Raw genomic sequence first — 26,040 nt, 5'->3', positions numbered from 1 at the left:
GGAGATGAGGATTTATTCCTTCCTCCTGAAAGTAATTAGTTCCTCTCACCCCTCTGATCATGATCCTGGGTGACTGTTGCCAGCAGGAAGGAGGACAACAATTTGGAGAAGTCTGGTTTCAGAGAGTGCTTCTTAGATGTGCCATGGACATGAAGGCAGGAAAAGCAGCATGTCCCTTGAAGAACAGGGTTACAGTTTGGAATGATCTGGGTGAAATGGACGAGCTTCACGGGACACATAAATGGAAACAGCAGACTGAAGTATGTAAGCAGTTTCACCTCTTAAGAAACAAAAAGCAATGCTGCCATTCTGCTGCCTTAGTTGGAAAACAGAGAACAGTTCGGGTGCAACCCTCTACAGAAGATGTGGACTAGTTGGAGAAAATCCAGAGGAGCTCACTAGATCAGAGGATTAGAAAATATGAGTTATGAAGAAACAGTGAAAGAATCAGTTTGTTTAGTCTAGAGAAGAGAAGACAGAGAAAAGTCATGATAACAGTCTTCAAATATGTGAAAGGATGCTTCAAAGACAAAGGGAATAAACTATTTTCCATGTCTTCTGGGAGATAGTGAGGCCCTGGAATTGTTTGCCTGAGGAAGTCTCTATCTTTTGGGGATCTTTAGAGACTGGTTAGCCAAATACTTGTCAAAATTATTTTGACAGAGCTGGAGTGGGGAGAAGGACTAGATGACTGCTGAGTCCCCCAGATCCTCTGATTACCTTATTGGAGCTCCCTAGACTGGGAGACTCTGGCCTTGATGGATTATTCAATTTCTTACAATTTTTTATTGCTAATGGACATTGTTTTTCTACACTGGGGCTGAAAAATTGATTTCTGAAAGCATCACGTACAACATAGAAGGCAATCTTTGCCTCCTTGCATCACCTACATTAGAGAGTACTTAATACCCCACAACATGGCCCAACATCAGTTCACTGTGTTGCCTTGAGGAGTTAAATGAATCAATAAAATTCCCTTGAAATAATAGTGTTTAGTGAAGATTTGAATGTATCTTTATATGTTAAAGGAACTATGCAAGATCAATCAATTTTTTAGGTTAAGTATTGTTCAGCTCAATTTTTTGTGCAGTCTGTGCTGCTTTAGTGAGAGTCCATGTATCTGCTTTACTGTAAATCCACATTAATCATGATGAATGACTATGTACGTTGCAGGGTGGCAGGACAATCTCCAGTGCAAACAGAAATCAGACAGGTTGGAGTGGCTCTGGAAGCTTCCGCATGGCTGAGGCTAAAAGTAGTCTCAGCCTGTTAATGTTAAATCTTCAGATGTCAAGAAAAAAAAGGTAGAATGTCTTCATCCAGGGTTGTAATGGTGATAGAAAGCAGCAGTACACCAACAAAATCAGGCCATACCTCTTTGTAGCTGCCAGACCTATAAGCCTTATCTACACTTGCATTTATTGCCCCAGATTTTCCACCACTGCTGCCAGCAGAGACGGTGGTGAGAAGTTTGAGCCCTTGTGTGAATGAAATCGTCATCACTGCAGGTGCAGTCACACCTGGGACCAGCCTCTCTATTGAGGAGAAAAAGTAAAGAGTACTCAAGGAAAGAAAAAGATCTCTTAAAATGTGCCTGCTCTGTCCATTTCAGGATTGCTGGTGATACAGCACTCAACAAAAACATCCACGAGTCGGTCAGCGCTCAGATCCGGAAGAACTTTGCAAAAAGCAAATGGAGAGTAAGTGACCTGTCCTTGGGGATGACACTGAGACACGGCTCTGCTAATGTAGCAGCTGTACAGCCACCCTTTCAGCATGTTAGTGCTCTTGTGGCCCAAAATTCTGGTCAAAATAGTTGGTCCAGACTTAAGGGCCTGCAGTGGCTTTTGTACAGGATGGTATTCCCCAAGTACCAAATGTAATGGCGAGGGATGGGGCTGCTCATCGCTAAAACACTCACGGTTATATGTGAGGTTAGGGTCAGCACCACGGGCGGACAGGAAGCAATGAGAACACCCTGTGTGTTGGGGCAGAGGAGGATGTGTCAAATATGGCTTTGCTTGTAGGCTGCCAGCTGAGTACTGGGAGTAACGACAGGGAGCAGGACCAGTGCAGAGATGCATACGGCTTGAAAATGCTGTTCCTAGCCTAGAAACTAGAATTCAGGAAAAATCTGAAAGATAATGGGCTCATTCACCTCTGACATTCTGAGCAGCCAGGAGGGGAGCAGAAGTAACTTTCCACCTTCTTTTTTTTTTTTTTTTATTATTCTTTATTTCTTTCTTGTTATTTTTCCCCAGCAAGCGTTTAACGCCACGGCGGTCGTGCGGCACATGAGGCGGCTACACCTCGGCAGCAGCCTGGACAGTGCCAGCGCCGGCGTGTCCAGCACCCTCAGCCTCGCCACACCAATTCCTGAGGCAGCCACACGGAAAGATTGTGAGTAGCTGGGAAAGCTCTTACCATGAGCAAATCTGCAGGATCCCCATTTTCGCCTTGACCCCCAGGCTGCAGTCCTCACTGCCAGTAGGTTTGGCTTTGTGCAAGCAGGTGTTTAAAACAAGGACTTTAAAGCGGACCTAGGCTATCGCTTTTGGCTGGCCTGAGAAACAGCGTTTCAGTTGGAAAAGTTTACACACTAAAAAAAAAGAGAGGTTTTAACTTAGTGCATTTTTGAGAGAAAAACACCCTTTCTTGTGGAGAAAAAGGGCTTTCACTTGGGAAAAAGACCCAGACTCCCACAGCAACAAAGTTTTGTATTTGGTTGAAATCTGAAAAAGTTTACTCAAACTGTTTATGTTTGAGTTTCCAGTATTATGATAGGGCATTTTTCTGTAAAAATTGGTTTACTTTCCATTTCCATTTTTCATGGAGGAGACCGATCCTGCTAGTGGGACCCAGCTTCCGTCTTTCCTGGGCCAAGTTAAGCTCCTACATAAAGAGGCTCATTTGTCTGAGCAGGACTTGGGCTCTCTGCACCACAGCAGGACTTGGCTCTCTACCACTTTTGTTATATGCTATAATTGAAATTTACAAGCTGCACAATGGACTCAGATGTTTGGGATATATCTTTTTCCTGAATGCCAGGGAAAGAAACATGGCAGCAAAGGGATTATTCGGAAGACAGAAATGCATCCTTTGCAATGAAGCCTATTTATTCTCTGGCTTCTGAGCATTTATTTTATTCCCTTCAGTCCATATGTAGAGATTTTTATATAATGAAATGGAGGGATGTGGAGTTTGTAATTAGAGGAGATTATTTTAAGGTGTGACACCAAAAAAGAGTGCTAATAGATTTTGGTATTGCCAGTCAGTGCTTGCTTCACTGTGGAGTGAAATGGTCATTTCTAGACTATACCCTGCACTATTCTGGAACTGAAAGCATCTGTTATTCAGGATGGATTTTGGATGGTTCTGCTGTCTGCTTCTGCCACCCCTGCTTGCCAATCCTTGCTCCTTGAAGAGGTCACAACACCAGCCACAGTCCCCATGGCTCTGTGTGGAAGCTGTGGTTTCTCTTGCTGTCATGGGCACAGTTTCCCTCATGCCTGGGGTGGGACTGGCCTTCTGGGTGCTCTGTGAGATGTTTTTGCCAGCTTGTGCTGTGGCTGAGCCAGAGAAGAACCCCTTCCCTCTGCATCCTGGCCTGATGGGAATTCATGCCCAGTGCCCAGTTTGTGATGCCCAGTGGCAAATCCTACAGCTGCTGCCAAAAAAACATTGCTGTGCTTCTGGCACACACCTGCCACCTGCAAAGGAGCAATGCAGTGCTGACCATCCTCAAAGCACTTCTTACCATGCACTGGCCATTCTGTGATGTAGAAAATCACTTACAGGGCAGAAACATGCATTGATTTTGGTTCCTACCACAGTATGGCAAGGCTGGACCCCAGTCAGGTCTAGAGCACCTGATGCATGCTTTGCTGTTAAACTGGTGGGTGATTAATGCTGTTAAACTGCTGGGTGAATAATCTCCATCCCTCCATTTAATTAATCTCAGATGGTGTTAATTAATGGCACTGAATAGTCTGAACAGTGTAAAAACATGTGTGAACAAGAAGGGTGGGAGAACAAAATCTGTTTTACCGCTACAGAACCCAGCAGGTCCCTGTACACAATCCAGCCATATTTTGCAGATATTCAGTCAGGACAAGAAGAATTAAAACAAATGTGTCAAGATAGGATGAGTTTTTATATGCCAGAAATATGAGGCAGAAAAATATTGAAATATTTCCAAGCATCCCAGGTTAAGTCCAGCTTTGTGGCCAATACAGAAGAGCTTCCTTTCCTCAAAGAAATTAATTAAAGAGTTAGGAGATGCTGGAGCCCCAGAGAACCAATGAGGAGAACAGCAGCAAATACAAGGAGTTAAGAGGGATCTGACGGATCAAATGTATTCCACCAAACACCTCCTGTTGAGGAAAAAGAAACCTCTGAGGTCTCTGTCTTGCCTATTTCGGCAGTTTTCTCTGGGGACTGATTTCTTGCACAAGAAAGATCCCATGCATCAAGTTACATGAACCAGCTGTGCCACCATTACACAATAGAGTGCTGCCTAGTGCTATTAATAGACATTTAATGAGCTTTCCAAATAATTTTGAATGCAGCAATTTCACATCATTGAAGACAATTAAGTACAGCCTTTGCCCAAGAGTAGGTTATGTCGGGCTGCATCCTAAGTCTGTTCTCTGCAGTAGGGCAGAGCAGAGATGATGCATTAGGGTGGACTGTGCTACCTGTCAGGACAGCCTAAGGGAATCAGTCAGGATTTCTCAAGTGTATTGGTCTGATTCTCAGTCTGTGGTGGGTGTATTTAGTTTAGACATGATTGGACTGCCAAGATTAATTGCAGGTCCTAGTTCTCTATATTTTTAAGGTAGTAGGTAAATTGCAGTATGAAGCCAAGGTGGCAAATGTCAATGGGAAATGGGATGTGACCGAGTATATGTAGAGCATAATTGTCCCTGAGACTGAAATGCCATCTTGAAGCATGGAAAGAAGTCCTAACAAGCATCAAAAAGATCCTGAGAAGTCAAAAGGCCATATCAAACTCCAGTCTGAGAATATATTAATATAGGTTTCATCCATCCTTTATTCACCAGTCTGGGAAAATGAACTGTATTTCTAATTTCTCTGGTGCTGCATCTTGTCAGAGCAAGGTGACCAGGCCAGGTGCCCTCTCGTCAGCTTTTCTTGCACCAGAATACTGCTACTCAACAGATACTCAACTTCCATCAACCTACATCTCAACTGGAACTCCTGGAGACATACCAGCAAGGCCTGGAGCGACGTAAGCTGTCGCTAGAATGATATTGAAGTCACATAAATTTGCATTCCCTCTAGGCTTACTGGAACTCAGCAACGAATTTGACCCACTCTACTTCTTTATCAGCAGCTTTCCAGGATGCCAGGGGAGATGTTTTTAGTCCCGGTGCATAGTCTGTTCATTTAGCTACATGGCCATGATGAGAAGTTTAATCATCTTTAATATGCTCACAAGGAAATTATTCTGAGCAAGCACAATGCTGGAGGGATTTTTGAATCCCACAACTGTTTTTCTTCAGCCCCAGAAATGTGGAATTGGTCTGGTTGAACACGTACCAAAGCTGGACATTGAGTCACTGTGTCGTGTGTATGCACTGCTGGTGGTGGCAGTAGGTGGACAGCCGTGGGCCAGGAGGGCAGAAGATGCCCTGTGGAGGTTCCCAACCAACCCACCACTGCAGGAAGAGCAGCAGCACTTTCTCCAGCTGCAGTCCCCTTCTCCAACTGCAGTCCCCTTCTCCAGCTGCAATCCCCTCCGCTCTGTAGCTCGCTACGCAAGAAACTCAGCTTTGCCCACACTCCCACCTCCAAAAAAATAACATTTCTAACTGTGTTTCTGGCTTTCCTTTTAGGTATGTCTCCATCCACTCTCTGTAGTTTTGTTTCATCTGCTTCTTCAGGCGTTTCTGCGGTCGGAGGGGACCGGAGACCCAGACCCACCACAGTGACCACAGTGCACACAGGGAGCAAGTGAGAGCGGGGCCGGCGAGGAGCGGGCAGGAGGCCGGGCTGGCAGGTGGCCCCGGTGCTGTTCCACCCCGAGGCACACGCTCAGCGAAGGACTAGAAGAAAGAAGATTTTTTTATGGCCATATTTTATACTGCAATTCTGAAATGTTTCATTTATCACAAACTGCAAATGACTCCAGGGGGAACGGATCTAACAGTCTCTGGTGCTGTACATATATACATATATATATAAGTATATATATGTATGTGAGTCTAGCAATGTTCTAACTAATGAACACTCATTCTTTTCCCCAGTGATTTACTCTTTTCTCAGTGTAGGTAACAGTATATGTTGTATTTTTTTCCATTAACTACGAACATCTCAACTGGATTATTTAAATAGAGATACTATTCTGAGCATTATTTTTTTTCTTTTAAAAATTACTTCCAGTAATGTCCCTCCTTCCACTTTGCTGGGGGATAGGCTATTTCTATAGGTAGGAATCAACGTTAACTTTGCAACATGGGAGGATTTCAATGGCATGCCATTTCTTACTCCTCAAATTGGACTGCAAGTCTGTCTGGCTTTAGCAGAGCTGTTACTGCTCAGATTAAGAAACTGCTGCTTTCCCTCCTGCTCAGATTAAGAAACTGCTCCTTTCCCTCCCATCCTTCTCTTTCAAAGCCACGGTGAGAGTTATGTTAACATCAGATGGGAGCCAACTCATGCTTGGCCTCATTCTTTTAGTGCTTGGGATCAGCACCCTTGTTTCAGAAGAGAGGCAGGTACATGGTGTCAGGCCAGAGCTGGGCAGAGCTGAGCAAAGGACATGGCAGAGCATGGTCTCATCCTGCAGCTCCTCTCCTTCGAGTCACTGTGTATTACAAGCAGAGTGGAAGTAAAGGAAGATGCGTGGCAGGGAGTCATCATCCTGTCACTGACTTACTGTACTGCCCTCAAGCATGACATTTAATTCACCAGTCTGGCCTCTGGCATGGGGTGCATCTAGTCCAAGGGTTCCATGACAGAGGTGCTGAGCACCCACAGTTCCTTGGGGCTTTGCATGGCATTGCTGATGCTCAGCACCTCCCAGAGTGACCAAAGCTGTGTATCGGAAACCAAATAGAAAAGTGCGGACTTTAATCTCTGTGTGCCAGGTTTTCACCCTGGGCAGAGAAGAGGGCTGATGCTTGAACCCCTCTGTGAAGCACTGGCAGGTTCTTGGGTGCAAAGTGCAGGATCTGATGTGTGGCTCCATCATGCTTCTCTCTGGCCCAGGCTTGACAGGGAGCGCTGAGCTGGGAAAGTAGGATCTTGCTGAAAGACACAGGCACAGGTGGGCTGACTCTGGCTTCCCCTCCTCCCCAGAAGCTCATACACCAAAGCAAGCTCAATTTACCCATTTTTTAATTACTGAATGCATGCACTTCCCAGGCATGTGGTACATAATTTAGGAACGGCAACCAGGACTGTTGTGTCACTGTGCATTAAAGCAGTTTGAAACAGAGAGGAGAGCAAATCTGCCCAGATGTGCTGAAGGATTCCAGGTTACTTCAGCACCATTCCCATCCATGATTTTCCTTTGAGGAGGTGAGAAGGGAGGCAGGTGACAGAGGCAGGCACCATTCACTGAGCACTGTGAACATCTTGCACCCCAGACAGGTCCATGCCCCTAGAGGCACAACCCATTCCCCACAGCATGCTCTGTTGCCATACTTTGCCTCATATATCCTCCACAGAAATTGTGAAAGCCAGTCACAGTCAGAGCTGAACGTATCAGGCAATAGTGACTGTGCTGGGAAAAGCCATAAGATATGTTATTCTTCATTGAGACTTCAAAATCCTGCTTCATCTTCAGTCAGTTGGCTTCAGGTGGCAGAGCCAGGATTTCATCCATCGTACTTTGAATGCTAAAAGCTGGAAAACCATGTGTCAGTGAGCGCTGACTTTGTTTAAAATAGCCATTCTTTTGGTGGCACTTAGAGCTGTTGCACCAGGTAAATCTCTGGCTTCCTCAGTATTCCCATTTTCATAGCACTGTGGCACATCCGAGTGAGCCTCTGGAACCACCAGTGCACCCCACCATGTTGCAGCTGGCATGGGTGCTCACACAGAAAGGCTTCAACTTCAGCTTCTCATTTGAGGAAAGATATCAGGTACTGAACTCTTGGGGTTTCATAGCAAAACTCCACATAATTTACTATTGTCCCCATGCCCTGGCCATTGCCACCGTATACTTTTATCAGCATGTACATCAGAGCTCTTTATGTCTCATTCTAAGGCTACTTTATTTTGCCAGCCTGGTTAAGAAAGTTTTAGTTTTGAGAGACTCCAAGAAGTTCAAGGTATTTTGAACCCCCGTGATTTCACAAGCCCAGCATTTTATTCTGCTCCAGCTTCAGGGACATAAATAGAGTCTCCCAGTTTGGCATCACTGGAGTTCCCCATGTTTAACCAAAAGCAGGATTTGGCTAGAATCATAGAATCATAGGATCAACCGGGTTGGAAAAGACCTCTGAGATCATCAAGTCCAACCCTTGATCCAACAGCACCGTGGTTCCCAGACCATGGCACTAAGTGCCACATCCAGTCTCATCTTAAAAACCCCCCGGGACAGTGAATCCACCACCTCCCTGGGCAGCCCATTCCAATATCTGATTACCCGCTCTGCAAAAAATTTCTTCCTAATATCCAACCTCCTAGGGAATAATTTTATGTTTGTACAGCAGTTTTAAAGGTTAGGGCTCAAGTATTCCCTCAGCACCTCTTCTGAAACCTGAGGTCTGGTTTGAACTTGACCTCAGCAGTTGCTGTGGCCACTGATCAAAATACAGCGTCTAAATGTATCTTGAAGAAAAAAAAGAAAAGCAAATGGATTTTCATCTCCAAAGAGCAGTGACAGGAGCAAACGCAGACATGCTGTCCTGCAGATGGGGGGTCCCTATACACTGGCTGCCCCTCCTTGATAGATGTTTCGTGTGGTTTTTTGTTGGGAAGGTTATTCTTTCCTTCCACATTTGGAATTAGAGTGATTTGGATTTGTTTCTGCAAGTAATATTCTGCCTTAGTTGCGTAATTTATCATCATTCTCTCTGGCTTGCTATCAACTGCTGGGATCTTAAGACAAGAAACAGAAGCCCTTAAAAGCAAAATTGTTTCTATCTGCTACAGTTTTGGTGGTGGGAAGCTCTTCTTTTGTATCAGTGGTATACAGCTGGAGATCTGACTGGGGTTCACCGAAAGCTTAGAGATTTCCCTTTAAGTATCAGTTGGTTAAAACTTCTCTGTTTACTTCTGGGTAAATCTGTTAACTGAGATGACTTGGCAGCACCCAGGCCAGATTTTTGGAGGGGGCTGGAGATATTTGCCCCTTGGCAAGCACATCCTGGTAGGGCAAACACTCCAGCATTGCTTTCCAGCAATGCTCCAGTGCCATTGCATGTCCTTCCCCTGGCCCAGTCCACCTCTGCTCAGCCACTCTCACAGGGGAATGCAAAGGTGGAGTAAATAATGTGTTCATGGAGGGAAAGGGCTGATAGCCCTAAAGTAGAAGATTCAAAACAAATCCCCAGCTGGCCTTGCCATGAAGGAGTAGGTAGAAAAATCACTCTGGGCTCTTTTCCAATGAACTGTCCTACTAAACAATCTGTGATTTGCTGCTTGCATGAGGACTTCAGCCTGGACTCTCTCTGTTACCCTTTTTTGCTTTACTTTACTGGTACCTATGTGTTTTTCCTTTGTAACTTGTTTTCCTCAGCTCCTTCCCCTTCTTTTTCTTTGCTTGCAGCTTTGATTGTTGATTTTTACCTCCAGAGTCACAGAGGCCATCTCTGATGCCAACAGCAGTGCTCTTGCTGGGAAAACAAAACAAAACAAAAAAATCCAGAAAAGCTCCAGCTGGCCCCTTAGCCTGCAGAAGACATTGTGAGGACAGGCTGCCCGTGAACTCTGCGAGCTGAAAGTCAGTACTGCAGTGGCAGGGGCTTCTGCTGATGATTTTGCATGTAACTTCATTCCCAGTGCATCCTAACTCTCTGCTGGATCACCCCTTCTGCAGCACGAAATGGATTTTGGCCCTGCAGCACGGCTAACGGGGAAGTAAAAGTATGGGGAAAACCTGGCAGGGTTGCTTTCTTGAGACTGTGTTACTATGCTGCTGATGTCTCTTCTGTCCTGGTTGCTGTTGTACAGGTGCCATTAGAGTAGTGGGTACAGAAAAAAAAAAAAAAAATAGGATTTTACCTATGCCTTGTGTGTGTCTGTTATGGTTGTGGTGCCGAAATAAAACCAAGCAATGGTACAGGTTCGTTCCTGATGTGAATCAAACCACAAAAAGAGGTGTCAGCCCACTGGTAGACATCTCCATGTAGTTCTGCAGTAGGTATTGGATAGGGGTTTCCACTGTGCATGTGTCCTGTGTACCTCCATGGCTATTGGCAGTATTTCTTCTTGGCCTCTGCCTGGCCCTGAGGGAGTTTGGGTCTTGTCCAAAGGTTTTTTTCTGCCCCAGGAACCAACGCAACCCCTGATTTTAGCCTTTTCTCCCCAAACTCTCTGCCAGTCAGAACATGGGCCTCCAGGATGCCCACGAAACGCAGTGGCAGCCGACCTTGAGACTGTCCCCTTCCTGTTTTTAGGGAAACAAACCCCCAGGGAAAGCCAGATACCTTTCAGCCATTGGCAAGCAGAGAGAATATTGTTCTTTGATGTGAACTTGGCACTAACTAGTTCTGCTCTAGGGAAACCTGTGCTGTTACTTCATCTTGTGATAACAGCTCCAGCCCTGAGCAGCACTGGATGAGCACAACATAAAAACACCAGATTGACTTTGCCAATAAGATCATGCAGGCTGTAGCCTGTTCCTTTTGCTCTTTCCAAAGAATTAGGAGATTCATCTACTGGCAAAATAAGTTTCTAGGCTGAGCCCCAAGGTACGGAAGCAGCTTCCATTCATCATATGGAAGTCCTCATTTGATGCAATTACTTGCATTCTTGATCCCATGCGTATTTACCCATTTGAACTGGGGCCTGAATGCATCCCAGAAACTAGGGATTATTCATGGGAAGGGAGTTTTGCCTTTGTTGTCATGCTTATTTACACCAGAAACTTGATGCTGAGTTACACTCATCCAAGCAAAAAGCAGAAGCACACATGGAGACTATGGTGTCCAAGGAAAACAGCATCAAGACCGAGAGCGGAGGATTAGTTGGCAAATCACTGTCAGCAAAGGCTGAGTGAGGAAACAGCAACCTGCTCACAAATGCTGCACGAACAGAGTTTCCCCTGGTAAATCAGTCATCCCATATTTCGTGCCCAGCAACAAGGTTTACACAATCCCTTTTGTTTTCCCTCAGATCCCTGCAGCTGGGTCCTGCCTTCCCATCCTGTCTGCCGGGGTGGTCTGGTCTCTGTGACATGCGTGTGTGCACGTGTATGTGTGTGTGTGTGTGTGTATGTACATTGTGGCCCTGGGAGTCACAGGTCCCAGCAGTGGGAGATCACAAGCTGGTTCAGGTCTTTTGGTCTGACTTTGCACAGTTGGGTCAAAGCTGTGTAAATAGTGCTCGTAATAGAGGACAGAGGCTCTTTAGCCCAGACTCTGGTTTTCAAGACCCCCTTCCCCACCATGAACCATGCCACTTACCTGTCCAGGTAGCTTTTTTTCCCTCCTCTTCATAAATGCTAAGGTCAGAAGAACAGCTCTTACAGTTTTTCCATACTCCAGAGTGGCATCAGGGCATGTATGCTCACAAGTGTTGTGAAAAAACACTGCTGAAATAATGATGACATCAACTGTCCAATAAATGCATGATACTGCACTGCATGTATTAAACTGCTGTTCACTGTTTCTGTATTTCCCAAGCCTTTTCTTCATGCACATTCAACCCAACCTTTTCTCTGAGGGGATTCCTTCTATGTTTTGCTTTTAAATTACTCAATGTATCTGTAACTCGAAATCCATCATTAAGTTTGAGTAAATGCAAAAGCTGATGTTTTGTAAACAAGATACTGCAAAGCCTGGTAATGTGTTTTGTCTTTCTGTTGAATGCTCTGCAGCATGTACAGGAAGAGTCACCATCCAGATCAGCTTAAAATTATGCAGCAGTCACATACACATGTCTAGAAACAGGGAGCTGAGGAGGTGAGAACCCCATTTTTAACACAACACTTAAAAATTTGATCTGCATCAGAAATTCTTTCCCTGGGTCACCAACACCCAGGGCTACCAAGAAACATGTTGGTGTGTCTCTTTGTTTTTTCTTTTTTTCTTTTGGATTGTTTTTCCTAATGAAAATTTAGACTGGTTCACTTAATTCTTAGTACTTTTCTCTTCCTACAAGATATTGCTTTCTCACCTCTTGCAGAATGAACTGCATTTTGGGGACCAAGATGCTGTGATTCTTTGCCTGCACAAAATAGGACAGAGAGCTGAGCTAAACTATCCCGTCCTTTCCAGAGCATCACCACCTTAATCCTTGAACATCCAAATAGTACCAGCATTTATCCATGGAAGAGTTTGGTGTAGTACTTTGCCTTCTTCCACATGCAAACTGTGCCCTTGCCTTCTCTTCCCTTAACCATTAACCCATTTTCATTTGTGCTAGTCTTTCCAAGGCAAGGTACAGGATGGATCCATGGTGCTTGTATTAGCTCCAGCCCAAACCTCCTGTGGGCATCAGCAGGGCATTGGTCCCAGGTCCTGAGTGTTGCTGTGTCGAAGATGCTCAAGTTCTCAACACTCAAAGATGAACCATCTGAAAGGACTGGGAAGTTGCTCTGGGTTCCTGGCAAGGGTGTGCCGAGGAGCAGGGCTGGAGAGCAGGCACCATGGGGGTGGCACCATCCTTGGAAATTATGCAAAAAGCCAAAAGCACCAAGAAGTCTTGAGCCCACCTTAAGGCTGGTGCTTAGCTAGGATGCTGTGCCATCGCTGAAGCGCTATATGGCAGCACAAAAAAATCATCGCTAATAATGTTTGTAAATTAGCATGAATTCAGATTGCTGAAGCAGCACCTGGTGCAAGGCTCCGTGAGGAGGTGGATTGTGTGCTGTGGTGGGTGGGAGCTCCTAGGGGGTTGCTCAGAGCAGCTCTGAGCTTTTCCATCTCTTATCTTGCATCCCCTGAGCCCAGTGTGGCATCACACATGCTATATCTTACTAGATCGAGCTGTAGCATGATCCCCAAAGTGAAGAGTGTGGAAGGGTTGCAGCTCAGTCAGAGATAACGGTGCGACTCATGTTTCTGGTCACCCCAACATCAGTGACCTGCTGTACATTGGCCTCTAGTTGAGAAACAACATTTTGTTCCGTTTGGGCCTTTTTTTAAGATAGGTCTTTTATTTGAGTCAGCAAACAATAAAAAAAAGCCTAGTCTGCCAAGAATAGTGACTCTCCAAATACATCCAACTGCAAAATATCCCTCGGTTGACTTCTAATGAAAATGCAAGCATGTTTTCTACAAAGGCTTAAATCTTAATCAAGGAATGTCAGTGTGCCTAATATTGCAGGTCTTGTGATTGATACAAGTTCATAACAGCATCTATGTCCAAAAAGAAGGGAGAATGTGTATTTACTCCATGCATGTATTAAGGCATCGCAAAAGTTTTATCTGCATAATGAGTTTGCAGTACTGCAAATTGTTAATGGGGCTACATCGCAAGTGGTTCTCTGCCTTGACAATCATGTATACATATCGAGATTTCTATCATAATGACAATTTAAAGGGATGACTAATTGTTTTCCTCCAATAAACCCAATTAAATCACCCTGATGTGAAGTCTGATGTTTCTGAGTGCATGAGTCTCCACCCGTATGCAAAGGGAGTGAATCATTTCTGTGGCTGCTTCACTGCTCCGTTGTGTTTTATGCAATGATGTTCCTTTACAACCCAAAGAGGGATAGTGAGATTTTCTTCCTACCCAATTTGCTCCATATGTACATAGAAAAAAAGGGTGATTTTTCCTTCAGATGTTTCCTAAAGCTGTCATTGGAAATTATGTCGAATGTCAACATATGGAGACATGGCTGTGTCCTGGGCAATGGGAATATCTCTGCAGGGCTGGGGAAAGGGGATATAGTTGTTGGAGATTGCTGTACTTTTGATCTGGTCCTGGTGACTTACACACCCTGTGATGGGAATAATCAAAGGAGACAGGATTTTCTCTAATGTTTCTGACTACCTTTGCAGCCAGCAATGGTCTCTATAGGTTGTTGTATCTGCTCTGCCATTGGCTTAATTTTCTTCCAGATTGTGTTCCTGGGGTTTGTTATGACTTTCTTTTTATTCTTAATTTATTCTTAATTTTCTCCACTGTTATTTCTGCCAGTTTTTCACTCACTGGCACACAAGAATTCCTCCCCTCTTAAAATAGGTGGCAAAACCAACGTCCTAAGCAGGGAGGTGGGCCAGTGCTTGAGGTCAAACTCAGATGGTTTTAGACATCTGGTTCAGTAGAGGAGCTGAAACAAACAGCAATGACAATGGTCAACTCTTGGCAATGTGAAGAGAAAAGCAAACTAACTTACAAAGCTTTCATATTGTGAATGAAGAAACAACCCCCACAACCAACCTGATAACTCTCTGAAAGCTGTGGTATGCAGCTATGGCCACAGAATTAGGATTTGATAGTGGGCTGTACCAGGAAGGATGAAATAGCCTCCAATTTGTGCTCTGGAAAAGCTTATCCATGGCAAGGTGCATCTTTGGAATAGTACATCCATGTACAAAAATGCTGGCTGGGAATGTGTTGGAGGTGGTGTGTGATACTGAGGCACAGACACACGATTTGCAGTGTCAGGAGGAGCGGCAGGTCCTCTAGGAAGACTGTACAGTCTTCCCACATGACACAAGCCTGAACTCTGATCATCCCTTCATACTAAGGACCACACTCACACCCGTGTGTAAGTTACTCTCTGGGTTTGGCTCAAATTCTGCAGACTTACAGTGGATAAAGGTCTCGCCCACATTTCACAATGAATTTAGAATCTCAGCCAGGAAAACCTTCCTCTCGTGTCTTGGTTTTAAAATCACGGGTTCCTCTGTAGGCTCAGTGGTCACTCAATGTGCACTGAGCTTTTCCCAACTCCCAGTGAGACAGAGTGGAAGATCATCTCAGGACCACTGAAATCCTGATGCAAGACATCCTGATGGTGTCATATCAGTATTTACTTGATCTTTGTACGTTTTCTTCACTGCTATGTGCTCAGTCACAAATTCTTGGCTGTTTGTAGCAAACGAGATAAAACATCAGTACAGAGAAACCAGAGGGACAAGACCAAGATGCGGCTGCAGAAAATGTTTTGCTTGCAACCTTGCCAAAATCCACAGCCATGTTTGCACTGGAGGGAAGGGGACCATCCTTATTTTGAAGGCTTCCAGAGTGTTGGTATGCACTTACTCCATACATCAGCCTTTATCCATGCTATGCCAAGCCCATTTCTCAGCTCCTTTGCTCTCCAGCACTGTCCCTTGGCAGAACGAGGGCTCCAATGGGCTGTGGGCAGCTCCTTTTGCAGGCCAAGAGGAGTTCTGCGTAACAGTGACACCTGTTGAAGCAGAGGATGTGCAGGTGCCCAACTTGGAAGACAACCCAACCTGAGCAGGGATAGACCCGTGTGGTTCAGGGCCTCCACATTCAGGCGATGGTGAGGAGAAGATATTCTACACAGGGCTTTCAGCCACAGTTCTTGTGCAGTGTAGACAGTCCTACCCTCTCTGGTTATGCCTACACTGAATTTCTTCCTTCAGGCCAGGCCTACCTTCCAGTTTGACTGGTCATCCACAAAACGATATTGGTCTTGTGAGGATATTTTTGGGGATCTTTCCACGAGGAGACAACACAGGTCTGTGCCCAAAAGCAATCCTAGGACACTAGGATTGCTATCATAGGTATAAGGGGACACACTGTTCCAACCATATTATGCTTCCTCCAAGCTCTGGACATCCCTGGCAGTCCACCTACATCCCTCTGGGTATGTGCCCTGCCCAACACATCTGAGTCCCTGTGTTGGTGTTGCCTCTCAACCAGACTGAATTACTGTGACGATAACAATTTTTTATAGCTGTGGGGGTTGGGAAGAAGGACCATCTGGATCAGCATTGCAAGTATTCAATTGAGTATTTCCAGATTGTTTGGCGTTTGGGCTTTCTGGATTACATTGGGATAAATTCCCGTCTTTCAAACTTTGTTTGCTTATCCTAAATTCAAAGGTTTCTTTTCTTTTTTAATCTTTGGGATTTTTCTTTTTATAATTTCAATATTCTGATGAAGTTACGCTCAATTAAGGATTCGTTTACCATCTTCATAGAAGTGTTTTGTTTAGGGAAATTAATAATAATAGAGCTGAAAGGCAATTTGTTGTTCCCATCAAACTCATAAACTTTGTGCTTTCTTTGGCGCCATAGATGTTCTTGTATGTTTTTCATTTTCTTTCTTTAGGGCAGAAGCAAGAGCTGTGTTCACATCCGTGCCTCAGCTTGCAGTCTAACAGTGACCAGAAATGCATAATAAGTCTCAAGCTAATACTTCTTTTTGTTGGAGGCCAGCTAGGCAGGTAACCTCCATATACTAAAGAATTACATTTCACATCTTCAAGCTTGCATTTGCTCAAAGTAGCATCTGAAATGTAACTTTTCCTCCCAGTCTCTGATCCACCGCAGCTCAGTGTAGCACCTAGGTGGATCAGATCACTGTTCCAGGGAAAAACTGTGCCATCAAAGTTATTAGTCATGGTGAGCCCATGGTGACCTTCAGTGGGAGTTGATGGATAAACTCCTGTTCTCAACAGGGACACACACTTGGAGCTGTATACAATACAATTCAACACAATTTTATATTATATATGTTATACCTTATGATATTATTAGAGTGCGTCTGTCAGATCAAAGCAGAGGGAAACATGACATAAATGGAAGGTTTGGGACTAGGCTGCTATTCCTTTTCAGTACTCAAATGATAGAATTTTATCATGTATTTCAATTACTTCTTGGTCACAATATCTAGAGAGGGAATTCAGCTATATTCAGGCTAGGGCTGAGTTTTGAAGACAGCGTTTAACTTCACTGCCACCAAACATCAACAAGTTCATTGCTGAGTCCACTGACAATCACCTTGGAGACTCCTCTTCCCTCCCTAAGTATTTGTAGTACTTATATGTTCATTTATGAGGTGCTTTTCGGGGATCTCAAGACAGAACTGCAGAATGGTTGAGGTTGGTAGGGACCTCTTGGAGATCACCTGCTCAACAAGGAGAGTTGCCTGGAGCAGGTGTCCCAGGACCAAGTCCAGACAGCTTTTAATATCTCCAGTGATGGAGACACCACAACCTCTCTGGTCATGGGCTTCAACAGTCCAGGACAACAGACTTCAGCATTTACCAAGCCTTCATTAACGAGTCCAGATAATGCACAGTTAGTTAAACATCCCAAGAAACAGAAGAGGATTTCGGTGTTTGTTTTCAATCTTTGCCACCTGTTTTGCTTCTTTTTTTCCCATGAAGAAGATGAGCATCTCTGCAAATATGTGTTGATGCGGTTGGTAGTCTAAATGCTTCCCTGAAGGACAAGCTGCCATGATGCTGGACAGATGATCATTTGGGGTAGAAGAGTCACATTATGCAGCAGGCACCATGTGCATGAGTTTACCAATGGTTCACATTAAATCTATGGCCAGAACCAACTGTTCATCAATTCCTCTGGAAGGAAAACCTTCAGGAAAGAACCAACAACTGTGGTTAAGAAGGGCTTGTTAGCAGGACACCTGGGGGCTTTAATTATCTGTGCAAAGAAGCTGGTGACAGACAGAGGAGATGACTTAGCTCCAAATGTGACTGGACAGATGGACGGGGTCCTGACATCTCTACCTGGAAATCACCATGCCTGGGGCTACCTACATCTCCTTGGTGGCCTGGGAGGACTGTTTTGCTGTGCACCAAGGCAGCGGTCCCCAGCAGGGTGTGGCCTGGTTGTAGTAAGATGAGCTGGGCACCTCAACTGGAAAATATTTCATTCTTTAAATTCCCCTATGGCAGTGTAATACAGTAATTGTGTTTAGCTTCAGCCTCATAACTTGTTTTGATTGTCTATGGCCTTATGGTGGTGATTTAAACCTACTGATTTATTGATTCAGTCTTAATTGGGTCCTGAACTGGGTCATTGCATCATTTTATCTTTAATTGTTCTAATGAAAGTCTAGCAAATTAGGACGGTAATATGATTGCTTAGAGGGATTCTTGCCTGTTCATGCTTCTTAATGAAATCCATAAAAGTGAAAAAAGGAATGAGCTTATCCTACTGAATTGCCATTTGTATTATGCAGTCTGAGCAAAACTCAGAAAATCAATCTGTGGTGCCCTTGGCTCTTCCTCCAATTCATGTCCTCAGAAAGAGAAAGCTTAGCACCTCAGCAAACATCCCCACAGAGAGGAATGAAAGGAAGAAAATAGTAAAAGATAAAACTAAAACTCGATTCCAGTTCCCACTTTTCAGGCTTCTTTTAACTTTGCATACAAGTGATTTAGGAGAAGGCCTAAAAACCTACTTATATCCCAAAACTGAACTTCAGCCCACAGATCAGAGTACACCCTGAGAATCCCTCCTGCTCTGGGAGCCCAAATCTCTGTGGGTTTTGAGGTCTTTCATCATGTCCCCAAAAGTTTGACTCATACCCCCTTCTCTTTGCTGTCAGTTTGGTGCCCAGACAAACATTTTAGGCGGAGGATTCAACAGTACCTGTGAGAAGCACCTTTTTCTCCCTACTGCATGTTATGCATCCATGAGAAGCAGCCTTGGCTATCTTGGCTGTCCCCCATCACCACTGGGCACTGCTTGTTGCCTGCACAGTTCCTTACCATCTCTTCCCCATGGATTTCCAGCAAGGCTGTTGCATCTGCAGTGCATTTTCTACCCACTGGGCTAATGAGCTCTGTGTTGCCAAAGCTGTCTGTAACTTCTTCATGTCCCCCTGTTTTATGGCTGGAAATATGCTGCTTCCTCCCACTCCTTGCTCATCAGTGAAGACGTTCACATCTCACTTGACCCTGATTCCTGCTGCAGAGAAAACATCATTACTTATCAGCAGTGAGAAGCCCCCCACCAGCCCTGCTCATATATCCCCAAGCCTATTCTATAAAGAATACAAAGAATCTGCTTCAAAGATGAAGTTGCGAAACCAAAGAAAATCTGCAGTCAATTAAAAGCAGTGAGAATTAAGAACACAGCAGATGAGGAATACGAAGTTCAGATCAGCTTGATCCCCAGCGTGACAATGCATTTTATTTTATCCCTTTAGCAGAACAGGGATTTTTGTCTCTGCATGGGCTGTAATGATGTGGCTGGAAAGCTTCCATTATCTTTTAATTAAACAGTGTGATTACATTTTCCTTTCTCCAGCCTGTTTAGCCCCTGAGTCAGTGCACAGAACGAAGTACCTGTCAAGGGTGCTCTGAGTGCAGCACTAACCACACTCCATTGGTCAGGGCGGGACCTGGAACCCCAATAGCCTGTCCCTGGGCTGCCCACAGCTCTGACTGCAGTGCCACGTGGTCTCAGTCACCACAGTAGAAGTCAGATGTCCTAAGGTGGCTATACCTTTTCCATGGGATTTGCAATCTGCTCCCATAACCAGCTCCTAGTATCCAATCGATGTGAAATCCTTCCTCATTTCTCATCTTAAATGACCCTGTTGATGCTGCTGTGGTTGTTATACAGCTCTACTGTTCCAGATGTGCCTTCATGGCAGGGCTTGGTAGTTATCAAATGTAATGGAGGACTGGAGGAACAATGGAAACAGATGATATACCCCATACTATTCATCCCTTAGTGTGGTCAGCATCTCAGCCTGCACCCTTCTCAGTGATCAACATGGAAACTGCTATTACAACAGAGACCAGAGAGGTGATATCATTCTTTCCTTGTGGAGGTGAGATGCTGGAAGGGATGTATGTGATTCTGGGCCTTGGATGGATTTGGTATGCTCATGAGGTCTGACTGATGCTCAGGATGTTTGACCCTTTTTCAGGAGCTTGTCCTGACAAATCTGATCCAAGTACTTTATTGGAGACATCTGTCATGGGGGATTCAAAGATAATTCTCCCAAACTGCTCTTACCAATCCATCCACCTTGTTGACATCACCTTTAAATGTCCTGCTGCCTCCCTGCCCAGCAGCTCTCTCCTTGATGGTGGTGGATTTTCTCATTTCAGCTCAGCCACTCTCTGGCTCACAGCCCTGTTTTGTGACAGGCCACTGAGGTGCAGCGTGGCTACAGCACCGAGTGCCTGCTGGTCCATGTTTGGTGCAACCGTGTGCCTGCTTGTGGGAGCCACAAGGCATATCCAGAGACCACCTCAAACAAGGGGGCTGAGAGCAAGAGCAGCTGATACTGTCATGGCCTCTCATGCCAAAGGGACACAAGAGAATGGGAGGTATTCTTCCGACTAGGTGAGGTTTCCTGGTCTTGCAGGTTCCCAGGCATGGAAAACAGCCTTTCTCTCCTAGATGTCAGTGGAAACGAGGACAAGATCATTAATTTTCGACCATGCAGTCTGTCTTGGAGCAATTTCAGATTGACAGTGCTTTTTCTCTCCATAGGTTGAGGTATCAAGTGTGTGGCTACAGGATGGGCTTTCCAGGTGACATCAGGATGCAACTACAGATGGTGCTTTCTGGCAGAGAATTTTAGCAAGTGGCACCACTTGGACCATCACATTACACTGTACTGCCCAGCTGTGGTACAATGCTGAGGATCCACCAGTGACCAGTACTGGTGTAGTCTGTGACACTGGGACAATGGATCTGGTTAAGAGAGAGACTCAGTTCACTGTCTGCAACTGAAGAACTCTCAACCATTCATTATAATCTGCCTGAATTAGGGTGGATTTTTCATAGAAATAATATGCTAGATGTAAAAATGTCCTCATCACACTCCAGCTCTTTGCTATGAAGATGGTGATGGTAAAAAAAACCCAGCAAAAATATTTAGAGAAATAGAAAATGTTTTTCAGTTGCAAACAGTTGACAGTTTGAAAAGTACTTTATCCATGCACTGAGTCAGAGACTGGCACCAGCATGGAAACTTTCAACCTGAACAGTGTCAATACAGCTACTGGAAGTGTTGTAAAGTCAAAACTGCTCTGCTTTTCTGGCAAGGAGTGCTGGTTCCAGACACAATTATAAGATACATTTCCTGAGGCAGGAATTAGCTCTTCATCTTGTGTTCATAGGGAGCAAAATGAAGCCTGATTTTGTGTATGTGAAAAAGAATAGATTGTAACCCTGAAATTAGCCTGAATCACCTATATGTGACAAGAAAAAAGAGATCAGATTATAAGATGTTTTCTTTTACTACAGAAAAGGTCTTTGTTGCTGCCAGCTTCCAACTAACACTCTGTCCATATAGGTGCATATTGCAATTGCTTAACATCTCTGAAACAAATAATTTGAAGAAAGCATAATCTCTTTTCCTCCAGTGAGAGCTGCTTTTCCTAGCATCAAGAAATGGGAAAAATAATTTATTGACAACAGTCTGTGACATTTCCTCTTCCTTATCTCTTGAGGCCAAGTCTCCAGCAAGCAGGGCATTTCAGAAATAATAATAAAAGAAATATTAAAAAGAAGAAAGCAAAACAGTTGCCCCGTTCCCATGGCAATGCATGGGAACTGTTCAAGCGAGCACCCCTTCGTGATGTGATCATGTGTTTGTCCTCGGATGGTGAGCAGAGATCAGGCATCTCATCCTCTCCCTGGTCTGCCTGGGGTTTCCTGGCATGGCAGGTCAAATAAATCCCTTTTGCCTCAGAGGCTCTCTGCTTTTCTCTGGGCAGGGGGAGTGGAACAGAAATGTCTTCTAAGTAAGTGGGTGGGACAACCTGCTGGTCTGCACTTTCCTTCTCCCTTTTTGGCTGGTGCAGCCCTTCCCTTGCGTGCCCCAGCACAGCTCAGTTCAAGAGCTCCTCTGTCCCCTTCCTAGACCACCACCCCATGGGATCATCTCCACCCATCAGCCTCACTCTAACCTCCTGGGTGAGAAAGGGATGAAGAAATTGGGCTGTGAAGGTTAAAAGAAGTGTGGTCAGCAGGTCAAGGGAGGTGATTTTCCTCCTCTAGTCAACTGTCCCGAGATTCCAGTTGGAGTACTACATCCAGCTCTGGAGTTGCCAGCATAAGAAAGTAATGGATATGCTTGAGCCTGTCCAAAAGAGGCCATGGAAGTGATCAGAGGACTGGAGCACCTCTCCTGTGAGGACAGTCTGAGAGAGTTGGGGTTGTTTAGACTAGAGGAGAGAAGGCTTCAGGGAAAGTTCTAGCAGCCTTCCAGTTCTTGAAGAAAGACAACAGGAAAGATGGGGAGGGACTCTTATCAGGAAATGTAGTGATAGGACAAGAGGGAATGTCTTTAGACTGAAAGAGGACAGACTTAAGTTGGACATAAGGAAGAAATTCTTTCTTGTGAGGGTGGTGATGCCCTGGTACAGGTTGCCCAGAGAAGCTGTGGATGCCCCATCCCTGGAAGTGTTCAAGGCCAGGCTGGATGGGGCTCTGAGCAACCTGGTCTAGTGGAAGGAGGGTTGGAACTAGATGATCTTTAACATCCCTTCTAACCCAAACCATTCTATGATTCTAAGAATAAACTGAAATACTTTCCAGTCAGGCTGCAGTTCCCCTCGTACTCTATGAATTCATGGGACAACCCACAGGCTCCCTCACTGCTCCTGCAGGAAGCTAATCAAATGCTTCTGATGCCGTTTTTCTGCCCAAGGTCTCTGATTTTCTTTACTGAGCAACCAACAGTTTAAAGAGCTGCTTCCAGCTGCAGGTCCAGGGCTGCCAGGGAGGCTGAGGGCAGAAAGGAAAATCCTGAGCGTGTGGGCTCCAGCACTGACTGAGCTGAGCAAAGCCCTGGTAAAAGCAAACAATTCCTCTGGAGCCTGTGTGATGTATGCATGGGTGGAGGGAACAGAGCAGATGGCAGGAGAGACACTTACAAACTTCAGAGACAGAACTGACTGAGTCCTGTAAAAATTAGGATTTGGATTATGGCCTATCTACTAGAGCAAACAGAACAGAGAAAAAGTGTCAACAATCCTCTCTGCTCTCCAAAGAGCATGTCTGCCCTGCAAAGAGACACTGAGAAAAAGCAATGGGCTTCAAACCTCTGCTTGTATGGGGAGCACTGGGAGAGCCAATGGGGGAGATGCTCCAGGTAGTGGTTTACCTGCCCAAGTGCTCCTCATCCTCTGTGGATGGCCACAGCAAAGGATGACATCCCCATGGTTCCTATCAGGAAGGATTCCCCAGTTTGCCTCTTGCCAGGTAGCCTCAGTGTATAAGTGCCAAATTGTGGCAGCCCTGGGAAAGGACCTACATTCTGTGTGAAGACTGTAAGGACCTGCAATAGTCAAAGGAAGGCTGTCAAAAGAGCTCTTGCCACTGAGGAGCAAAAGAGACCTTCCTGGCTCCAGTCAAGAGTACATTTGTCCCATCCTTTTGCTGAGATAGGTGTTTTCCTGTCTGAATAAGCAATCCAAATTTAACACCCATTGTGGACCACTCTGATTCACACTCAGCTAGGAACTACACCTCTGATGTGCTGGCAGCTCCCCTCTCTGCCCGACTCGAGCAGGTGACAGTTTTAGAAACTGGAGCAGGTGCCAAAAGCCAAGGACCCCTGAATTCTCTTATGCAGACCTGCCACTGAACTGATGTATGAATTAAGTGATTTACATGCACCTTGGTGCCTTTGCTTGACTTTGAGAGGAAGGGCATCATGCAAAGCCTTGCCTAAAGCATTTTAAGGACTCAATGTAGTCAGTGGAAAGGTGAAGTATTTTGTTGCATTTGTTCCCAGACTGTGATATATGGGCTGCACTTTGGCAGCTGGTGGCCCTCCAAAACCATGTGGTTTTTGGTTTCCTTTTGACTGCCTTTTTTGCAGAAAAGATCCCAAGAGTCTGTAAGAGCAATTAGAAATGAAGAAAAGCAGCAAGGCCACTTTGTGTACTCTGGACACTGACAGCAGTGGGTTGAGATCATCTCCACTCTTCACCCTGCTGCCAAGCTGCCACTCCAAGGCAATGCCTCCAGGTCAGCAGCAAGCTGAACCACAGAAGTGATCACTTACCTATTGCTCTCCATGTTGGTTCTTCACCTGGAGATAAAGCTGGAGCTGTGCAGCTCCTGGCCATCTGCTGATACAAAGCACATCTGACAGAGGCTCTCTCTCCCAGAGGGAACTTTACCAAGGGCTGCAGGTGAGCTGGGCATTTTTGGAGGTTAGAAATTTTGGCGATAGAAAAGGTCAGCTCTGATTGCTGAGCTTTATTTCTCCCTAATGCAAGTATGAAGCTGAAATCTGTCACAAACTTGGCAAAGTCAGATAGTCTGGGGTATCAGCAGTGGTTTGATTGTCATTGATGCTCCTGCCTGATGTGAGAGGAGAACTGGGTCCACATGAAGTGGAGAGCTGGGCACTGAAGACCAACATGTCTCACTGCAATGCCTACCCACTTCCTGCAGACACCCAGATGTCAATCCACTGTGCATGGATGAAGGAGCTCCTGGTGAAAGTGAACACATGCACAGATATAAAGGACTTGTCCTGGCCTCTTGTGAGCCCTACCAGTCTGCTCCAGATCTCCTGGGATTCCAGGGGCACAGTCAGGGCCAAAGTTGGTGGGAATGGGGCCAAACATATTCAAGTACAAAATGTCTCATAGCATTTCTGATTAAGGCTCTACCACCATGATCAAGAAGAGAACGACATGGTAACAATCTCTGGCCCCTGGTGAGAGAGGGCATCAAGAAACACACTAGAAGGGTCCTTGAAGTCAGCCCATCATTTGAAGAGCAACATGAGGGGAGATGGTGCCTGTATGTGATGTGTTCCTACCTTCACAAGGCAGAGTACACAGGGTGGGCAGATGGTAGCAGAGCAAATCCCACCCAGGGAAAGGGGTAGGGACATGGTGCCATAGGAGGACATGGCAGCAGCAGAGAAAATATTATATCTGTGAGCTGCTGCAATGAAAATTCTGGTGGAAAACCCTCACAGAACTCCTTTGGTGGAAAGGAGGAGGGAGTTAATTTGAAGCAGAACCCCTGCTTCTCAACACTGGCCCTGGCCACTTTCCTCCTCCTGCTTTTAGGGCTTGTCTATTCTAGTGTGTGATTAGGTGCTTTTGACTTCATTATGTTCACTGAGATGGGCAGTTTCTGGGTGACTTGCTGGGCTGTGTGTGAGGAGGGCAGGATGCTGATAAACCTGACTTTCAGAAGGTACAGTCAGCAATCGCCTGTCTGACACTCAGAAAGATTCATAGCTGTAGGAAACCTTCCACTCAGTTCCCAGCTGGTCTTACATATATCTGGGTAATTCCAAGCAGAACTGCAGTTCATACACACTTCATTTCCCAACTTTTGTGGCAAGACAAAACCTGCTCTGGACCCTGGTACCAAGATTCAAGAGGCAGGCCAGTATGGGTGGCTGCAGACCAGCCTGACGGATCCAAATGCCTTCCTTGCTGGCCAGATGAGCTGAGTGGAGTAGAAGTTACATATCCACTTGCCTGAACTAATATGTGGTTTTCTGGTAGTATTTGTGGGCTGGTTTGTGGGCACAGCACCAGCTGAGCCCACAGTTCTGTCCAGCTTGTGGTTAGAGGATTTTCCTCCCTCTCCAGTAGACTTGTGCTAATAACACACAATCTTGGGTCTATTCTCATTAAAGCTACAGATTATTCTCAGTAATCCAAAGGTAAGCCTTGAAATCACAGCTGTGTGGACACTGGTGTTTGGACAGTGGTGAGCTTGGAGGGAGCGGGTTGGATGCTTTGGTTTTTCCTCAGTCCCTGTGTTGTACTATCTGCAGCATCCCCCACCTCCCTGCACTTACCCTAGGCACTCAGTGCCTGCCAGTCCTTTGCAGGTGTTTTTTTAAACAAATCGACACCTCTTCTCACTTCATTGAAATTCCACTGACACAGTCGAGTCCTCATCTGTGGGGCTCCCTTAATGACTTGTGTATAGCAAATGGTTCTCCCCTTTTCCAGATCTCCTATTCAGGTACTGGTGGCCACCTCTCTAAGAG

General features: G+C 45.3%; 1 protein-coding gene across 3 annotated transcripts in view; it reads left to right on the top strand.

The window, feature by feature from the left end:
* The window catches only part of CAMK1D (calcium/calmodulin dependent protein kinase ID), a 218,001-nt gene extending 204,279 nt beyond the window's left edge, over positions 1-13,722 (top strand). Inside the window, exons 9-11 of one of the 3 annotated variants that reach the window (XM_064656495.1) lie at positions 1,613-1,700; positions 2,262-2,400; positions 9,743-13,722. In XM_064656495.1, the coding sequence (XP_064512565.1) occupies positions 1,613-1,700; positions 2,262-2,400; positions 9,743-9,789 (274 nt within the window). In that variant the 3' untranslated portion in view covers positions 9,790-13,722. Of the gene's footprint in view, positions 1-1,612; positions 1,701-2,261; positions 2,401-5,858 lie in introns of all 3 variants that reach the window. The other 2 variants (XM_064656496.1, XM_064656497.1) reach the window with 2 other exon arrangements.
* Positions 13,723-26,040: the final 12,318 nt, after the last annotated feature.

This window comes from Pseudopipra pipra, chromosome 5 (genome assembly GCF_036250125.1).
Source record: "Pseudopipra pipra isolate bDixPip1 chromosome 5, bDixPip1.hap1, whole genome shotgun sequence".
NCBI lineage: Eukaryota > Metazoa > Chordata > Aves > Passeriformes > Pipridae > Pseudopipra > Pseudopipra pipra.
This window is presented reverse-complemented; position numbering and strand designations above follow the sequence as displayed.